The sequence below is a fragment of the Pristiophorus japonicus genome, assembly GCF_044704955.1.
Source record: "Pristiophorus japonicus isolate sPriJap1 chromosome 24 unlocalized genomic scaffold, sPriJap1.hap1 SUPER_24_unloc_1, whole genome shotgun sequence".
Classification (NCBI taxonomy): Eukaryota; Metazoa; Chordata; class Chondrichthyes; family Pristiophoridae; genus Pristiophorus; species Pristiophorus japonicus.
Window position 1 is genome coordinate 204,823 of NW_027250648.1, and position 17,522 is coordinate 222,344.

The 17,522-nt window shown below is 52.5% G+C and overlaps 1 protein-coding gene across 1 annotated transcript in view; it reads right to left on the bottom strand.

Moving 5' to 3' along the window:
• Positions 1–114: 114 nt before the first annotated feature.
• Positions 115–17,522, bottom strand: part of LOC139241191 (volume-regulated anion channel subunit LRRC8C-like) — a 27,303-nt gene continuing 9,895 nt past the window's right edge. Inside the window, exons 2-3 of the mRNA XM_070869846.1 lie at positions 14,028–14,170; positions 115–2,649 (exon numbers count right to left, since the gene is read on the bottom strand). Of these exons, the coding sequence (XP_070725947.1) occupies positions 400–2,649; positions 14,028–14,165 (2,388 nt within the window). The 5' untranslated portion in view covers positions 14,166–14,170 and the 3' untranslated portion in view covers positions 115–399. The remainder of the gene's footprint in view (positions 2,650–14,027; positions 14,171–17,522) is intronic.

A 17,522-nucleotide genomic window follows, 5' to 3' on the forward strand; every position in this document is an offset into this window, starting at 1 on the left:
GGCGGAGACAGGCGATGTTACAGAGGGGGAAATAGACGGTCTTAGTTATGCTGCAGATATGTGGTCGAAAGCTCATTTCAGGATCAAGTATGACACCAAGGTTGCGAACAGTCTGGTTCAACCCTTTAACCAATGGTGGGCTGGGTGAGAGGATGAAGCCTTCTCATTGGACAGTCCAACGAACAGAGCCAATGCAGATTGTCCGAAGCTGGACTGAAAGGCACCGACAGTAAATAAATCAGCAAACCGATTGTCGAAAACCGGGCAGCATCTCCCTCAGTGTCCAGGTATCTTTGTGCAAGAGTGTCTTGAATCAACTCCAACCATCTATCTCCAGGTAACTGGTGCTCCTTCAGCTCATCCTTTGAAATCCCCGCCTTCGGTCGCGTCTGCCTGGATTCAGTCATCTCTCATCCGCTCCCTGACATCCAATGGGAGTGTTTGAAACAGAGTTTCCTCCACAGCCAGGCCTGTGTGGGTCAGGCTGGTGCACTCGCCCAGCTCGGGGGGCAAGGTCTCCAGGTGGTTGCCGGTCAGCTCCAACCTGGCCAACAGGGGTAGGCTCCCGATCCTGGGCGAGAGGGCAGTCAGACCGTTGTGGCCAACCTTCAGCGTCCTCAGCTTTTTACAGAAGAACAGCTCGTTGGGCAGCGACTCGGCGGCGTTGTTGGAAATGGAGAGATATTGGAGGCTCTGCAGGACCCCGATTTCGGGGGGGATGGACGCGATTCGATTGTGAGACAGGTCCAGGTGGCGCAGCTTGTGGCACAGGAAGAGTTGTGGGGGGATGAGCTCGATCTGGTTGTTGCTGAGGTAAAGGCATTGCAAAGAGCTGAGCTTTTTGATGTGCTCGGGGATGTAGACGATGCAGTTGTACCACAGCTTCAGGCACGTGAGTTTGCGGCAATGCTGGAGGCTGAGCACTTCCTCAATGGATCGGAGACGGTTCTCCTTCAGGTTGAGCTGCTCCAAGTTGACGAGGCTGAAGACTGCGTGAGGGATGCGCTCCAGCTCACAGTTGATGAGCTCCAGTTCCTGGAGCTGGTGGAGCTTCTTCAGGATGCTCAGGGCCAGGAGCTTGCAGCCGTTGTTGTGGATGGTCAGCTTGTGAAGGTGGGCGCAAACATCCACCAGGTTCGCAGGGATTTTGCTCAAGTTGCTGTTCAGAGAGAGGACCTTGAGGCGGCGAAGCTCGCACAGAGAGTCAAGAGAGATGCATTTGGAGCCATCTCGAGTCAGAGATCCTGCCAGATGGAGTTCTTCGACATTTCTCATGTTGTGTGTCCAGACAGGAATCTCATGGATGTTACTGAAGCGGATCTGGAGGACCTTGAGATGTTCCCTCAGAAACCCCAATGCAGCAACTTGGAGCTTGAGCGGACAGTTCAACAAGACCAGCTCCTCGAGGTTCACCAACTGTGCAATCTTTGCTGGCAACTGGAGATCGGTGATCAGCTCGAGTTTCAGGGACTCGACCTCCGTCACCTGGAAGGTGGGCGTGGGCAGGCCTGGCACCATGAAGAGGTGGAGCTCGAGGCGGTTCTGCCGGTTCCTCTGCAGTCTCTGCCGCAGCTTGTCCACCGTCCACTCAAGGTCCAAGTTCATCTGCACCAACCTGCTCTCACTGACTTCCGACAGAAAGACAGCGAACCTCTTGGAGTACAGGGAATCGTACTGGTCCACCAGGTGCAGCACGAAGGCAAAATCATTCTTCACATCGGGAATATCGCCCATCCCTGACTCTTGCCGCACACACTCGAAGGAGTATTCCTTGAGAGGGCGGTAGAAGAGCCAGTAGAGGGTGTAGAGGCAGATGCAGCCGTACACGGACACAAAGCAGATGTAGCACACGGCCAGCTTGAAGAAAAGTTGGGCCTTTGTGTGACTGCAACAGAAGTTGTTGTAACCAGTAACGTCCTCAATGTCGACCTTGCAGGGGACAACGACACGTATGTTCGGAACCAAGGAAGCATTGTAAAGAATGATCACGACAAACTTGAGAACCCGGACAATTGTTTGCCGCACGTACATCACGTAGAGGATGTCCCCTTCCTCCACGTGGAGCCGGAACTTCTTGACCTTCTCGAACAGAGCCTTGGCCTGTTCGCCCTCCTTCTTATCCAGCGCACGCAGGCTCCCCTTGTCCGCGACCACCTTATCGGCACTGGGCTGAGCACACACAGACTCCGCCAAACTGCTCTCCTCCCCGGGCAACTGGGCCTCAGGCTTGGAGCTGGAGCTGGAGAGAGGGTTCGGCAGCTGACTCTGCTGCTCCTTACCTTGGTTCTCGCTGGAAACCTCGCTCAGTGCCCGAGTCGTCCAGGGGGAGTCAAAGCACTTGCTCAAGATGGAGACAAAGTGCTCGATTTTGGAGCTGGTCCCCGGGAACTTGAACCAAAAGCTGCCGCAGATCATGAAGACCAGGGTGTGGATGAGCAGCAGGTATGGGAAGTACTTGGCGTACCAGTGAAGGGCCTTCTCGTAGCACATCTGGTTGATAAAGCTGTACTGCTGCAGATCCAGGTTGGTCCTCAGGCCGTTCACTTGGTGCGGTGAGGTCCTCAATGCCTCTGAGCGCAGCAGCAACATGGAGCAATTGATGCTCACAGACAGCGGCTGGGGGAGGCAGATAATCTTGTCTTGTGTCACCTAGAGAGAAGCACATGGGCATCAGGTCAATCTGCATTCATACAGTCCCTGTATATCATCCGTGTACACTGACCCAGACTCTGTGTGTGAGTGTGGACATCATTGTATACTGACCCAGACCCGTGTGAGAGTGTGGACATCAGTGTATACTGACCCAGACCCTGTGTGTGAGTGTGACTGTGTGTATACTGACCCAGACCCTGTGTGTGAGTGTGACTGTGTGTATACTGACCCAGACCCTGTGTGTGAGTGTGACTGTGTGTATACTGACCCAGACCCGTGTGAGAGTGTGGACGTCAGTGTGTACTGACCCAGACCCTGTGTGTGAGTGTGACTGTGTGTATACTGACCCAGACCGTGTGTGTGAGTGTGGACATCAGTGTATACTGACCCAGACCCGTGTGAGAGTGTGGACATCAGTGTATACTGACTCAGACCCTGTGTGTGAGTGTGACTGTGTGTATACTGAACCAGACCCGTGTGAGTGTGACTGTGTGTATACTGACTCAGACCCTGTGTGTGAGTGTGACTGTGTGTATACTGACCCAGACCCTGTGTGAGAGTGTGGACATCAGTGTATACTGACTCAGACCTTGTGTGTGAGTGTGACTGTCTGTATACTGAACCAGACCCGTGTGAGAGTGTGGACATCAGTGTGTACTGACCCAGACCCTGTGTGTGAGTGTGACTGTGTGTATACTGACCCAGACCCTGTGTGTGAGTGTGACTGTGTGTATACTGAACCAGACCCGTGTGAGAGTGTGGACATCAGTGTGTACTGACCCAGACCCTGTGTGTGAGTGTGACTGTGTGTATACTGACCCAGACCCTGTGTGTGAGTGTGGACATCAATGTATACTGACCCAGACCCTGTACGTAAGTGTGACTGTGTGTATATTGACCTTGTATGTGAGTGTGCCTCCAGTGCGCCAGTGCAGCCTTTGGCTGCCTAAGGAAAAGAGTGTTCAAAGACCAGGCCCTCAAACCTACCATGGTCGACAGGGCTGTAGTAATACCCGCCCTCCTGTATGGATCTGAGGCATGGACGATGTACAGAAGACACCTCAAGTCGCTGGAGATATATCACCAACGATGTCTCCGCAAGATCCTGCAAATCCCCTGGGAGGACAGGTGCACCAACATCAGTGTCCCCGACCAGGCTAACATCCCCAGTATTGAACACTGACCTCACTCGATTAGCTTCGCTGGGCAGGCCACATAGTCCGCATGCCAGACACGAGACTCCCTAAGCAATTGCTCTACGCGGAGCTCCTTCATGGCAAACGAGCCAAAGGTGGGCAGCGGAAACATCAAGGACACCCTCAAAGCCTCCGTGGTAAAGTGCGACATCACCACTGACACCCGAGAGTCCTTGGCTGAAGACCGCCCGAGGTGGAGAAAGTGCATCCGGGAGGGCGCTGAGCTCTTCGAATCTCAACGCTGCAAGAGTGAAGAGATCAGGCACAAGCAGCGGAAGGAGCGTGTGGTAAATCAGTCCCACCCCGCTTCCCCCGACGAATATCTGTCCCGACTGTAACAGGGTCTGTGGCTCTCGTGTTGGACTGTTCAGCCACCAAAGGACTCACTTTAGGAGTGGAAGCAAGTCTTCCTTGATTCCGAGGGACTGCTAATGATGATGAGTGACCCAGACCCTGTACGTGAGTGCGACTGTGTGTATATTGACCCTGTACGTGAGTGCAACTATGTGTATATTGACCCGGTATGTGAATGTGGCTGTGTGTATATTCACCCTCAAAGCCTCCTTGATAAAGTGCAACATCCCCACCGACACCTGGGAGTCCCTGGCCAAAGACCGTCCTAAGTGGAGGAAGTGCATAGAAACATAGAAATGTACAGCGCAGAAGGAGGCCAATTCGACTCATCGTGTCCGCGCCGGCCGACAAACAGCCGCACTGCCCTCGGTCAGCAGCCCAACCAGTCCACCTCACACAACTGCCACACCCCTTATACTGAAAACATCTACACTCCATCCCAACCGGAGCCATATGATCTCCTGGGAGAGGCAAAAACCAGATAAAAACCCAGAGCATCCGGGAGGGTGCTGAGCACCTCGAGTCTCGTCGCCGAGAGCATGCAGAAACCAAACGCAGGCAGCGGAAGGAGTGTGCGGCAAACCATTCCCACCCACCCCTTCCTTCAACCACTGTCTGTCCCACCTGTGACAGAGAGTGTAATTCCCGTATTGGACTGTTCAGTCACCTGATAACTCACGTTTAGAGTGTTCCTCGAAATCGAGGGACTGTGTATGATGATGATGAGCATATTGATCCTGAGTGTGAGTGTGACGATGTGTGAGTGTGACTGTATGTGAGTGCAACGGTCTGTGAGTGTGTGAGTGTGGCGGTGCGTAAGTGTGACTGTGTGAGTGTGAGTGCGACGGTGTGTGAGTGTTTGAGTGTGATGGTGCATAAGTGTGAGGATGACTGTGTGTGAGGGTGACTGTGTGTGAGGGTGACTGTGTGTGAGGGTGACTGTGTGTGAGGGTGACTGTGTGTGAGTGTGACTGTGTTTGAGGATGACGGTGTGTGAGTGTGATGGTGTGTGTGAGTGTGGCGGTGCGAGTGTGAGTGTGATGGTGTTTGAGTATGACTGTGTGTAAGTGTGACTATGTGAGTGTGACTGTGTGTGAGTGTGAGTGCGACGGTGTGTGAGTGCGACGGTGTGTGAGTGTGTGTAAATGTGACGGTGCGTAAGTGTGACTGTGTGTGAGTGTGAGGGTGATGGTGTGTGAGGATGACTGTGTGTGAGGGTGACTGTATGAGTGTGACTGTTTGTAAGGCTGACTATGTGTGAGGGTGACAGTGTGTGAGTGTGATGGTGTGTGAGGGTGACTGTGTGTGAATGTGACTGTGTGTGAGCGTGATGGTGCCTGAGCGTGGCGGTGCCTGAGCGTGGCGGTGCGTGAGCGTGACGGTGCGTGAGCGTGACGGTGTGTGAGCGTGACGGTTGTAGGATGACTGTGTGTGAGTGTGACTGTGTGTGAGTGTGACAGTGTGTGAGTCTCAGTGTGTATGAGGGTCACTGTGCGTGAATGTTACTGTGTGAGTGTGACTGTGTGTGAGTGTGACTGTGTGTGAATGTGAAGTTGTGTGCGTGTGACGGTGTCTGAGTGTGACGGTGTCTGTGTGTGAGTTTAACTGTGTATGACTGTGATGGTGCATGAATGTGACTGTGTGTGAGTGTGACAGGGTGTGACTATGGCTGAGGGTGACGGTGTGTGAGTGTGACGGTTGTAGGATGACTATGTGTGAGTCTGACTGTATGAGAGTGTGTGAGTGTGACTGTGTGAGTGTGACTGTGTGTGAGTGTGAAGGTGTATGAGTGTGACGGTGTGTGAGTGTGAATCTGTCAGTATGACTGTGTGTGAAAGTGACTGTGTGTGAGGGTGACTGTGTGTGAGTGTCGCTGTGTGTGAGGGCCGCGGTGTGTGAGGGTGACGGTGTGTGAGGGTGACTGTGTGCGAGTGTGACGCTGTGTGCGAGTGTGACGCTGTGCGAGTGTGACGCTGTGTGAGTCTGACTGTGTGAATGTGACTGTGTGTGAGTGCCGCGGTGTGTGAGTGCCGCGGTGTGTGAGTGCCGCGGTGTGTGAGTGCCGCGGTGTGTGAGTGCCGCGGTGTGTGAGTGTGACGGTGTGTGAGTGTGACGGTGTGTGAGGGTGACGGTGTGTGAGGGTGACTGTTTGCGAGGGTGACGCTGTGCGAGTGTGACTGTGAGTTTAAGTGTGAGGATGACTGCATGTGAGTGTGACTGTGGGTGTGATTTGGTGTGAGGGCAATTGTGTGTGAGTGTGACGGTGTGTGAGTGTGACTGAGAGAGAGTGTGACTGAGAGAGAGTGTGACTGTGAGAGAGTGTGACTGTGAGAGAGTGTGACTGTGAGAGGGTGTGACTGTGAGAGGGTGTGACTGGGTGCGAGTCTCACTGTGTATGAGGGCAATTGTGTGTGAGTGTGACGGTGTGTGAGTGTGACTGTGGCAGGGTGTGACTATGGCTGAGGGTGACGGTGTGTGAGTGTGACGGTTGTAGGATGACTGTGTGTGAGTCTGACTGTATGAGAGTGTGTGAGTGTGACGGTGTGTGAGTGTGATGGTGTGTGAGGGTGACTGTGTGTGAATGTGACTATGTGTGAGCGTGACGGTGCCTGAGCGTGACGGTGCGTGAGCGTGATGGTGCGTGAGCGTGATGGTGCGTGAGCGTGACGGTGCGTAAGCGTGACGGTGCGTGAGCGTGATGGTTGTAGGATGACTGTGTGTGAGTGTGACTGTGTGTGAGTCTCAGTGTGTATGAGGGTCACTGTGCGTGAATGTTACTGTGTGAGTGTGACTGTGTGTGAGTGTGACTGTGTGTGAATGTGAAGTTGTGTGCGTGTGACGGTGTCTGAGTGTGACGGTGTCTGTGTGTGAGTTTAACTGTGTATGACTGTGATGGTGCATGAATGTGACTGTGTGTGAGTGTGACTGTGGCAGGGTGTGACTATGGCTGAGGGTGACGGTGTGTGAGTGTGATGGTTGTAGGATGACTGTGTGTGAGTCTGACTGTATGAGAGTGTGTGAGTGTGACTGTGTGTGAGTGTGACTGTGTGTGAGTGTGAAGGTGTATGAGTGTGACGGTGTGTGAGTGTGAATCTGTCAGTATGACTGTGTGTGAAAGTGACTGTGTGTGAGGGTGACTGTGAGAGGGTGACTGTGTGTGAGTGTCGCTGTGTGTGAGTGCCGCGGTGTGTGAGTGCCGCGGTGTGTGAGGGTGACGGTGTGTGAGGGTGACGGTGTGCGAGTGTGACGCTGTGTGCGAGTGTGACGCTGTGCGAGTGTGACGCTGTGCGAGTGTGACGCTGTGCGAGTGTGACGCTGTGTGAGTCTGACTGTGTGAATGTGACTGTGTGTGAGTGCCGCGGTGTGTGAGTGCCGCGGTGTGTGAGTGCCGCGGTGTGTGAGGGTGACTGTGTGCGAGGGTGACGCTGTGCGAGTGTGACTGTGAGTTTAAGTGTGAGGATGACTGCATGTGAGTGTGACTGTGGGTGTGATTTGGTGTGAGGGCAATTGTGTGTGAGTGTGACGGTGTGTGAGTGTGACTGAGAGAGAGTGTGACTGAGAGAGAGTGTGACTGAGAGAGAGTGTGACTGTGAGAGAGTGTGACTGTGAGAGAGTGTGACTGTGAGAGAGTGTGACTGTGAGAGAGTGTGACTGTGAGAGGGTGTGACTGTGAGAGGGTGTGACTGGGTGTGAGTCTCACTGTGTATGAGGGCAATTGTGTGTGAGTGTGACGGTGTGTGAGTGTGACTGTGGCAGGGTGTGACTATGGCTGAGGGTGACGGTGTGTGAGTGTGACGGTTGTAGGATGACTGTGTGTGAGTCTGACTGTATGAGAGTGTGTGAGTGTGACTGTGTGTGAATGTGACTGTGTGTGAATGTGACTTTGTGTGGTGAGACCGTGTGTGAATGTGACAGTGAGTGAGTGTGAAGGTGTATGAGTGTGAAGGTGTATGAGTGTGAAGGTGTATGAGTGTGACGGCGTGAGAGTGTGAATCTGTCAGTATGACTGTGTGTGAGAGTGACTGTGTGTGAGAGTGACTGTGTGTGAGGGTGACTGTGTGAGAGGGTGACTGTGTGAGGGGGTGACTGTGTGAGAGGGTGACTGTGTGAGAGTGTCGCTGTGTGTGAGGGTGACTGTCTGTGAGTGCCGCGGTGTGTGAGTGCCGCGGTGTGTGAGGGTGACTGTGTGCGAGTGTGACGCTGTGCGAGTGTGACTGTGACGCTGTGCGAGTGTGACTGTGAGTTTAAGTGTGAGGATGACTGCATGTGAGTGTGACTGTGGGTGTGATTTGGTGTGAGGGCAATTGTGTGTGAGTGTGACAGTGTGTGAGTGTGACGGTGTGTGAGTGTGACTGTGAGAGAGTGTGACTGTGAGAGAGTGTGACAGTGTGTGGGTCTCACTGTGTATGAGGGTGACTGTGTGTGAGTGTGACGGCGTGTGAGTGTGACGGCGTGTGAGTGTGACTGTGTGTGTGTGTGAGTGTGACTGTGTGTGAGTGTGACTGTGTGTGAGTGTGACTGTGGCTGAGGGTGACGGTGTGTGAGTGTGACGGTGTGTGAGTGTGACGGTTGTAGTCTGACTGTGTGTGAGTGCCGCGGTGTGTGAGTGCCGCGGTGTGTGAGTGCCGCGGTGTGTGAGTGCCGCGGTGTGTGAGGGTGACGGTGTGTGAGGGTGACTGTGTGTGAGTGTGACGCTGTGCGAGTGTGACGCTGTGCGAGTGTGACTGTGAGTTTAAGTGTGAGGATGACTGCATGTGAGTGTGACTGTAGGTGTGATTTGGTGTGAGGGCAATTGTGTGTGAGTGTGACGGTGTGTGAGTGTGACTGTGAGAGAGTGTGACTGTGAGAGAGTGTGACTGTGAGAGAGTGTGACTGTGTGTGAGTGTGACTGCATGTGAGTGTGACTGCATGTGAGTGTGACTGCGTGTGAGTGTGACTGCGTGTGAGTGTGACGGTGTCTGTGTGTGAGTTTAACTGTGTGTGAGTTTGACTGTGTATGACTGTGATGGTGCATGAATGTGACTGTGTGTGAGTGTGACTTTGTGTGGTGAGACCGTGTGTGAATGTGACAGTGAGTGAGTGTGACGGTGTGTGAGTGTGAAGGTGTATGAGTGTGACGGTGTGTGAGTGTGAATCTGTCAGTATGACTGTGTGTGAGAGTGACTGTGTGTGAAGTGACTGTGTGAGAGGGTGACTATGTGTGAGTGTCGCTGTGTGTGAGTGCCGCGGTGTGTGAGGGTGACTGTGTGTGAGTGCCGCAGTGTGTGAGTGCCGCGGTGTGTGAGTGTGATGCTGTGTGCGAGTGTGACGCTGTGCGAGTGTGACGCTGTGCGAGTGTGACTGTGTGAGTTTAAGTGTGAGGATGACTGCATGTGAGTGTGACTGTGGGTGTGATTTGGTGTGAGGGCAATTGTGTGTGAGTGTGACGGTGTGTGAGTGTGACGGTGTGCGAGTGTGACGGTGTGCGAGTGTGACGGTGTGCGAGTGTGACGGTGTGTGAGTGTGACGGTGTGTGAGTGTGACTGTGAGAGAGTGTGACTGTGAGAGAGTGTGACTGTGAGAGAGTGTGACTGTGAGAGAGTGTGACTGTGAGAGAGTGTGACTGTGTCTGAGTGTGACTGTGGCTGAGGGTGACGGTGTGTGAGTGTGACTGTGAGAGAGTGTGACTGTGAGAGAGTGTGACTGTGAGAGAGTGTGACAGTGTGTGAGTCTCACTGTGTATGAGGGTGACGGCGTGTGAGTGTGACGGCGTGTGATTGTGACTGTGTATGACTGTGACTGTGTGTGAGTGTGACTGTGTGTGAGTGTGACTGTGGCTGAGGGTGACGGTGTGTGAGTGTGACGGTGTGCGAGTTTGACGGTTGTAGTCTGACTGTGAGAGTCTGACTGTGTGAATGTGACTGTGTGTGAATGCGACTGTGTGTGGTGAGACCGTGTGTGGTGAGACCGTGTGTGAATGTGACGGTGAGTGAGTGTGACGGTGTACGAGTGTGACTGTGTGTGAGGGTGAATCTGTCAGTATGACTGTGTGTGAGAGTGACTGTGTGTGAGGGTGACTGTGTGAGAGGGTGACTGTGTGAGAGTGTCGCTGTGTGTGAGTGCCGCAGTGTGTGAGTGCCGCGGTGTGCGAGTGTGACGCTGTGCGAGTGTGACGCTGTGCGAGTGCGACTGTGAGTTTAAGTGTGAGGATGACTACATGTGAGTGTGACTGTGGGTGTGATTTGGTGTGAGGGCAATTGTGTGTGAGTGTGACGGTGTGTGAGTGTGACTGAGAGAGAGTGTGACTGTGAGAGAGTGTGACTGTGAGAGAGTGTGACTGTGAGAAAGTGTGACTGTGTGTGAGTCTCACTGTGTATGAGGGCAATTGTGTGTGAGTGTGACGGTGTGTGAGTGTGACTGAGAGAGAGTGTGACTGAAAGAGTTTGTGACTGTGAGAGAGTGTGACTGTGAGAGAGTGTGACTGTGAGAGTGTGACTGTGAGAGAGTGTGACTGTGAGAGAGTGTGACTGTGTGTGAGTCTCACTGCGTGTGAGTGTGACGGTGTGTGAGTGTGATGGCGTGCGAGTTTGACTGTGTATGACTGTGATGGTGTGTGAGTGTGACTATGTGTGAGTGTGACTGTGTGTGAGTGTGACTGTGGCTGAGGGTGACGGTGTGTGAGTGTGACGGTGTGTGAGTGTGACGGTGTGTGAGTGTGACGGTTGTAGGATGACTGTGTGCGAGTCTGACTGTGTGAGTCTGACTGTGTGAATGTGACTGTGTGTGAATGTGACTGTGTGTGAATGCGACTGTGTGTGGTGAGACCGTGTGTGAATGTGACGGTGAGTGAGTGTGACGGTGTATGAATGTGACGGTGTATGAGTGTGACGGTGTATGAGTGTGACGGTGTGTGAGTGTGAATCTGTCAGTATGACTGTGTGTGAGTGTGACTGTGCGCGTGTGCCGCTGTGCGAGTGTGCCGCTGTGCGAGTGTGACAGTGTGAGGATGACTGCGTGTGAGTGTGACTGTTTGTGAGTGTGACTGTGTGTGAGGGCAATTGTGTGTGAGTGTGACTGTGTGTGAGGGTGACTGTGTGTGACTGTGTGTGACTGTATGTGAGTGTGAGTGTGACGGTGTGTGAGTGTGACGGTGTGTGAGTGTGACGGTGTGTGAGTGTGACGGTGTGTGAGCGTGACAGTGTGTGAATATGAATGTGTGAGGGTGGCGGTGTGTGAGGGTGGTGGTGTGTGAGTGTGACGGTGTGAGTTTAAGTGTGAATGTGTATGACGGCGACTGTGTGTGAGTGCGACTGTGTGAGTGTGACGGAGTGTGACTGTGTGTGAGGTCGACTGTGTGTGAGTATGACAGTATGTGAGTGTGACTGTGTACGAGGGTGACTGTGTGTGAGAGTGAGTGTGCCGCTGTGCGAGTGTGCCGCTGTGCAAATGTGCCGGTGTGTGAGTGTGACTGTGTGAGATTAAGTGTGAGGATGACTGCGTGTGAGTGTGACTGTCTGTGGGTGTGATTTGGTGTGAGGGAAATTGTGTGCGAGTGTGACGGTGTGTGTGTCTGATGGTGTGTGAGCGTGACTGTGTGTGAGCGTGACTGTGTGTGAGTTTGACTGTGTGTGAGTTTGACTGTGTATGACTGTGATGGTGCATGAGTGTGACTGTGTGTGAGTGTGACTGTGGCAGGGTGTGACTATGGCTGAGGATGACGGTGTGTGAGGGTGACGATGTGTGAGTGTGAAGGTGTGTGAGGGGGACGGTTGTCGGATTACTGTGTGTGAGTGTGACTGTGTGTGAGTGTGACTGTGTGTGAGTGTGACAGTGTGTGAGTCTCACTGTGTATGAGGGGCAATGTGTGTGAATGTGACTGTGTGTGAATGTGACAGTGAGTGAGTGTGACGGTGTGTGAGTGTGACGGTGTGTGAGTGTGAATCTGTCAGTATGAATGTGTGTGAGGGTGACTGTGTGTGAGGGTGATGGTGTGTGAGCCTTACTGTGTGCGAGTGTGACGCTGTGCGAGTGTGACGCTGTGCGAGTGTGACTGTGTGAGTTTAAGTGTGAGGATGACTGCGTGTGAGTGTGACTGTTTGTGGGTGTGACGGTGTGTGAGTGCGACGGTTGAGAGTGCGACGGTTGAGAGTGCGACGGTTGAGAGTGCGACGGTTGAGAGTGCGACGGTTGAGAGTGCGACGGTTGAGAGTGCGACGGTTGTGAGTGCGACGGTTGTGAGTGCGACGGTTGTGAGTGCGACTGTGAGTGAGTGCGACTGTGAGTGAGTGCGACTGTGAGTGAGTGCGACTGTGAGTGAGTGCGACTGTGTGTGCGTGCGACGGTGTGTGCGTGCGACGGTGTGTGAGTGCGACGGTGTGTGAGTGTGACGGTGTGTGTCTGTGTGTGAGTGTGAATGTGACTGTGTGTGAGTGTGACCGTGTGTGAGTGTGACCGTGTGTGAGTGTGACCGTGTGTGAGTGTGACCGTGTGTGAGTGTGGCGGTGTGTGAGAGTGACGGTGTGTGAGTTTTACGTTGTGTGAGTGTGATGGTGTGTGCCGGTGTGTGAGTGTGACTCTGGTTGAGTGTGTCGGTGTGTGAGGGTATGTGAGTGTGACTCTGGTTGAGTGTGACGGTTTGTGTGTGACGGTGTGTGAGGGTGTGTGAGTGTGACTCTGGTTGAGTGTGATGGTGTGTGAGTGTGATGGTGTGTGAGGGTGTGTGAGTGTGACTCTGGTTGAGTGTGACTGTGTGTGAGTGTGATGGTGTAGAGAGTGACAGTGCATGAGTGTGACGGTGTGTGAGTGTGACGGTGTGTAGTGTGAAGTTGTGTGCATGTTAAGGTGTGTGAGCATGATGGTGTGTGAACGTGACGGTGTGTGAATATGAACGTGTGAGTGTGACGTTGTGTGAGTGTGACGTTGTGTGAGTGTGACGTTGTGTGAGTGTGACGTTGTGTGAGTGTGTGAGTATGACTGTGTGTGAGTGTGACTGTGTGTGAACGTGAAGTTGTGTGCATGTGACGGGGTGTGCGTGTGATGGTGTGTGAGCATGACAGTGTGTGACTGTGTGTGAGTGTGACTGTGTGTGAGTGTGACTCTGGTTGAGTGTGATGGTGTGTGAGTGTGAAGTTGTGTGCATGTGACGGGGTGTGCGTGTGACGGTGTGTGAGCATGACAGTGTGTGACTGTGTGTGAGTGTGACTCTGGTTGAGTGTGATGGTGTGTGAGTGTGATGGTGTGTGAGTGTGAAGTTGTGTGCATGTGACGGTGTGTGAGAGTGACGGTGTGTGAATGTGACTGTGTGTGAATGTGACTGTGACTGTGTGTGGGTGTGATGGTGTGTGAGTGTGATGGTGTGTGAGTGTGATGTTGTGTGCATGTGACGGTGTGTGAGAGTGACGGTGTGTGAATGTGACTGTGTGTGAATGTGACTGTGTGTGAGAGTGACGGTGTGTGAGAGTGACGGTGTGTGAGAGTGACGGTGTGTGAGAGTGACGGTGTGTGAGAGTGACGGTGTGTGAGAGTGACGGTGTGTGAGAGTGACAGTGTGTGAGAGTGACGGTGTGTGAGAGTGACGGTGTGTGAGGATATGTGAGTGTGACTCTGTTTGAGTGTGACTCTGTTTGAGTGTGACTCTGTATGAGTGTGACGGTGTGTGAATGTGACGGTGTGTGAGTGTAACCATGTGTGAGTGTGACTGTGTGTGAGTGTGAGGGTGTGTGATTGTGAGGGTGTGTGACTGTGAGGGTGTGTGAGTGTGAGGGTGTGTGAGTGTGAGTGTGAGGGTGTGTGAGTGTGAGGGTGTGTGAGTGTGACGGTAACGATGTGTCAGGATCAGTTCCCTACCTGCAACGTGCAGCCAAACACACCGATCATCAGCATGGCTGCACAGATATACTCCATGAACACATCCCACCAGGGCTTCAGCACACGCAACGCTGGCTGCTGCGCTGTGAATTGTTTAAACTCTGTCAGCGGGATCATCCTCCCTGCACACAAAAGGAAAGTATTCCTGTCAGACACATCGCTTACAGAACGCCAGAACATAAGAAATAGGAGCAGGAATTGGCCATTCAGCCCCTCGAGCCTGCTCCACCATTCAATAAGATCATGGCTGATCTGATCTTGGCCTCAACTCCACTTCCCTGCCTGCTCCTCATAACCCTTTACTCCCTTATTGCTCAAAAATCTGTCTCTCCGCCTTAAATATATGGGTAAATCAGTGTCAGAACAGTGGGAGGCATTCAAGGAGGAGATCTGGAGGGCTCAGGCCAAACATGTGCCCTGAAAGAAAAAGGGTGGGAATAATAATTCTAGAGCCCCCTGGATGTCTAGGGACTTACAGGGGAGGATAAAGGAAAAAAAGGGATGCTTATGTCATATTCCAACGGCTAAAATACTATAGAATCTTTAGAAGAATATAAAAAGTTAAGAGCAAAATTACAAAGGATATTAGGAATGCTAACAGAGAGGAGAAATTCTTGGCCAGTAAAATTAAGGAAAACCCTAAGATGTTCTATAAATATATTAAGAGTAAGAGGGTAACTAAAGAAAGGGTAGGGCCTATTAGAGACCATGAGGGGAATCTTTGTGTAGAGGCGGAGGATGTTGGTGGGGTTCTTAATGAATACTTTGCATCTGTTTTCACAAAAGGAAAGGGGCAATGCAGACACTGCTATCGAGGAGGAGTGTGATATTCTGGGTGAAATAAACAGAGTGAGAGAGGAAGTATTAAAGGGTTTAGCAGCTTTGAAAGTAGATAAATCCCCAGGACCAGATGAAGTGCATCCCAGGCTGTTGAGGAAAGTAAAAGAGGAACTAGCAGAGGCCTTGACCATCCAGTCCTCTTTGGATCTGGGCATGAGGCTGGAGGATTGGAGGACTGCTAATGTAGTACCCTTGTTTAAGAAGGGAGAAAGGGATAGGCCGAGTAATTACAGGCCTGACAGCTTAACCTTAGTGATGGGAAAATTATTGGAAAAAATCCTGAAAGACAGGATAAATCTACATTTGGAAAGGCAAGGATTAATTAGGGACAGTCAGCACGGATTTGTTAAGGGAAGATCATGTTTGACTAACCCGATTGAGTTTTTTGAGGCGGTAACCAAGAGGGTAGTGCGTACGATGTAGTGTATATGGACTTTAGCAAAGCTTTTGATAAGATCCCACATGGTAGACTGGTCATGAAGGTTAAAGCCCATGGGATCCAGGGCAAAGTGGCAAGTTGGATCCAATATTGGCTTGGAGGTAGGAAGCAAAGGATAATGATTGATGAATGTTTTTGTGACTGGAAGGATGTTTCCAGTGGGGTTCCGCAGGGCTCAGTACTGGGTCCCTTGCTTTTTATGGTACATATCAATGATTTAGATTTGAATATAGGGAGTATGATTAAGAAGGTTGCAGACAAAATTGGCCGTGTGGTTGATAATGAAGAGGAAAGTCATGGGCTGCAGGAGAATATCAATCTACTGGTCAGGTGGGCAGAGCAGTGGCAAATGGAATTTAATTCAGAGACGTGTGAGGTGATGCACTTTAGGAGGGCTAATAAGGAAAGAGTATATATATTAAGCGGTAGGCCACTTAATAGTGTAGATGAACAAAGGGGCCTTGGAGTGCTTGTCCACAGATCCCTGAAAGTAGCAGGCCACGTGGATAAGTAGGTTCAGAAGGCATACGGAATGCTTGCCTTTATTGGCCAAAGCATAGAATATATGAGCAGGGAGGTTATGCTTACATTGTATAATACTTTGGTTAGGCCACAGCTGGAGTACTGCAGGCAGTTCTGGTTGCCATATTAAAGGAAGGACGTGATTGCACTAGAGAGGGTGCAGAGGAGATTTACTAGGATGCTGCCAAGAATGGAGAATCTTAGTTATGAGGACAGATTAGATAGGCTGGGTTTGTTCTTATTGGAACAGAGGAGGTTGAGAGGAGACCTCATTGAGGTGTACAAAATATTGAGGGGCCTGGACATAGTGGATAGTAAGGGTCTATTTCTATTGGTGGAGGGATCTATTACGAGGGGACATAGTTTTAAGGTGTTTGGTGGAAGGTTTAGAGGGAATTTGAGGGGGGGTTCTTTACGCAGAGGGTTGTGGGGATCTGGAACTCGCTGCCTGGAAGGGTGTTGGATGCAGAAACTCTCACCACATTTAAAAGGTGCTTGGATGGGCACTTGAAATGTTGTAATAGGTCCCCAAGAAGGAGCAACTGAAGGTCCGTGTGCCCACTGGATGGAAAAATTGTTGCCTGGGTTATGGAGCATCCCAAATGGTGAGGGGGTGGTGGGGGATAGAGCCACCCATCGCCCTGCCACACTGGGCTGATCAATCTCTTCCCTGAGGCTGTCTTTGGGCTCCACTTGGCTCTTGGCCCACAGGCCAGCAATGGATGTTCAGAAATCAGCCAGTGTCAGTCATAGCTCAGTGGGCAGCACTCTCGCCTGTGAGTCCCAAGGTTGTGGGTTCAAGTCCCATTCCAGAGACTTGAGCACAAAGTCTAAGCTGACACTCCCAGTGCAGTACTGATGGAGCGCCGCACTGTTGGAGGGGCAGTACTGAGGGAGCACCGCACTGTCGGAGGGGCAGTACTGAGGGAGCGCCACACTGTCGGAGGGGCAGTACTGAGGGAGCGCCGCACTGTCGGAGGGGCAGTACTGAGGGAGTGCCGCACAGTCGGAGGGGCAGTACTGAGGGAGTGCCGCACTGTCGGAGGGGCAATACTGAGGGAGCGCCGCACTGTCGGAGGGGCAATACTGAGGGAGCGCCGCACTGTTGGAGGGGCAGTACTGAGGGAGCGCCGCACTGTCGGAGGGGCACTACTGAGGGAGCGCCGCACTGTCGGAGGGGCAATACTGAGGGAGCACCGCACTGACGGAGGGGCAGTCTAAGGGAGTGCCGCACTGTCGGAGGTCTGTCACTGTACAACACTGGGGTACAGTGCTGGGGAGTACAGGTCCATCACCTTGGGTCACACCCACCTGGAGCCCTGGGTCACACCCACCTGGAACCCTGGGTCACACCCACCTGGAGCCCTGGGTCACACCCACCTGGAGCCCTGGGTCACACCCACCTGGAGCCCTGGGTCACACCCACCTGCGGCAGAGCGCTCAGCTCTGGGCACCTCACCTCAGCAAGGGAGGGACGGACGGAGGTAGGGAGGGGGCAGTAAAGGGAGGGCCGGAGGGATGAGGTAGGGAGGGGGCAGTAAAGGGACCGCGCATTGCACACATTCATCAGACTGACACCAGTGATTAAAAGGTTAAACTATGACAACCTGGCTTGTCCTGACTTGAGTGCACAATTGAGGTCTTTAAATTGTAAAAGGGATTTGCTAAGATAG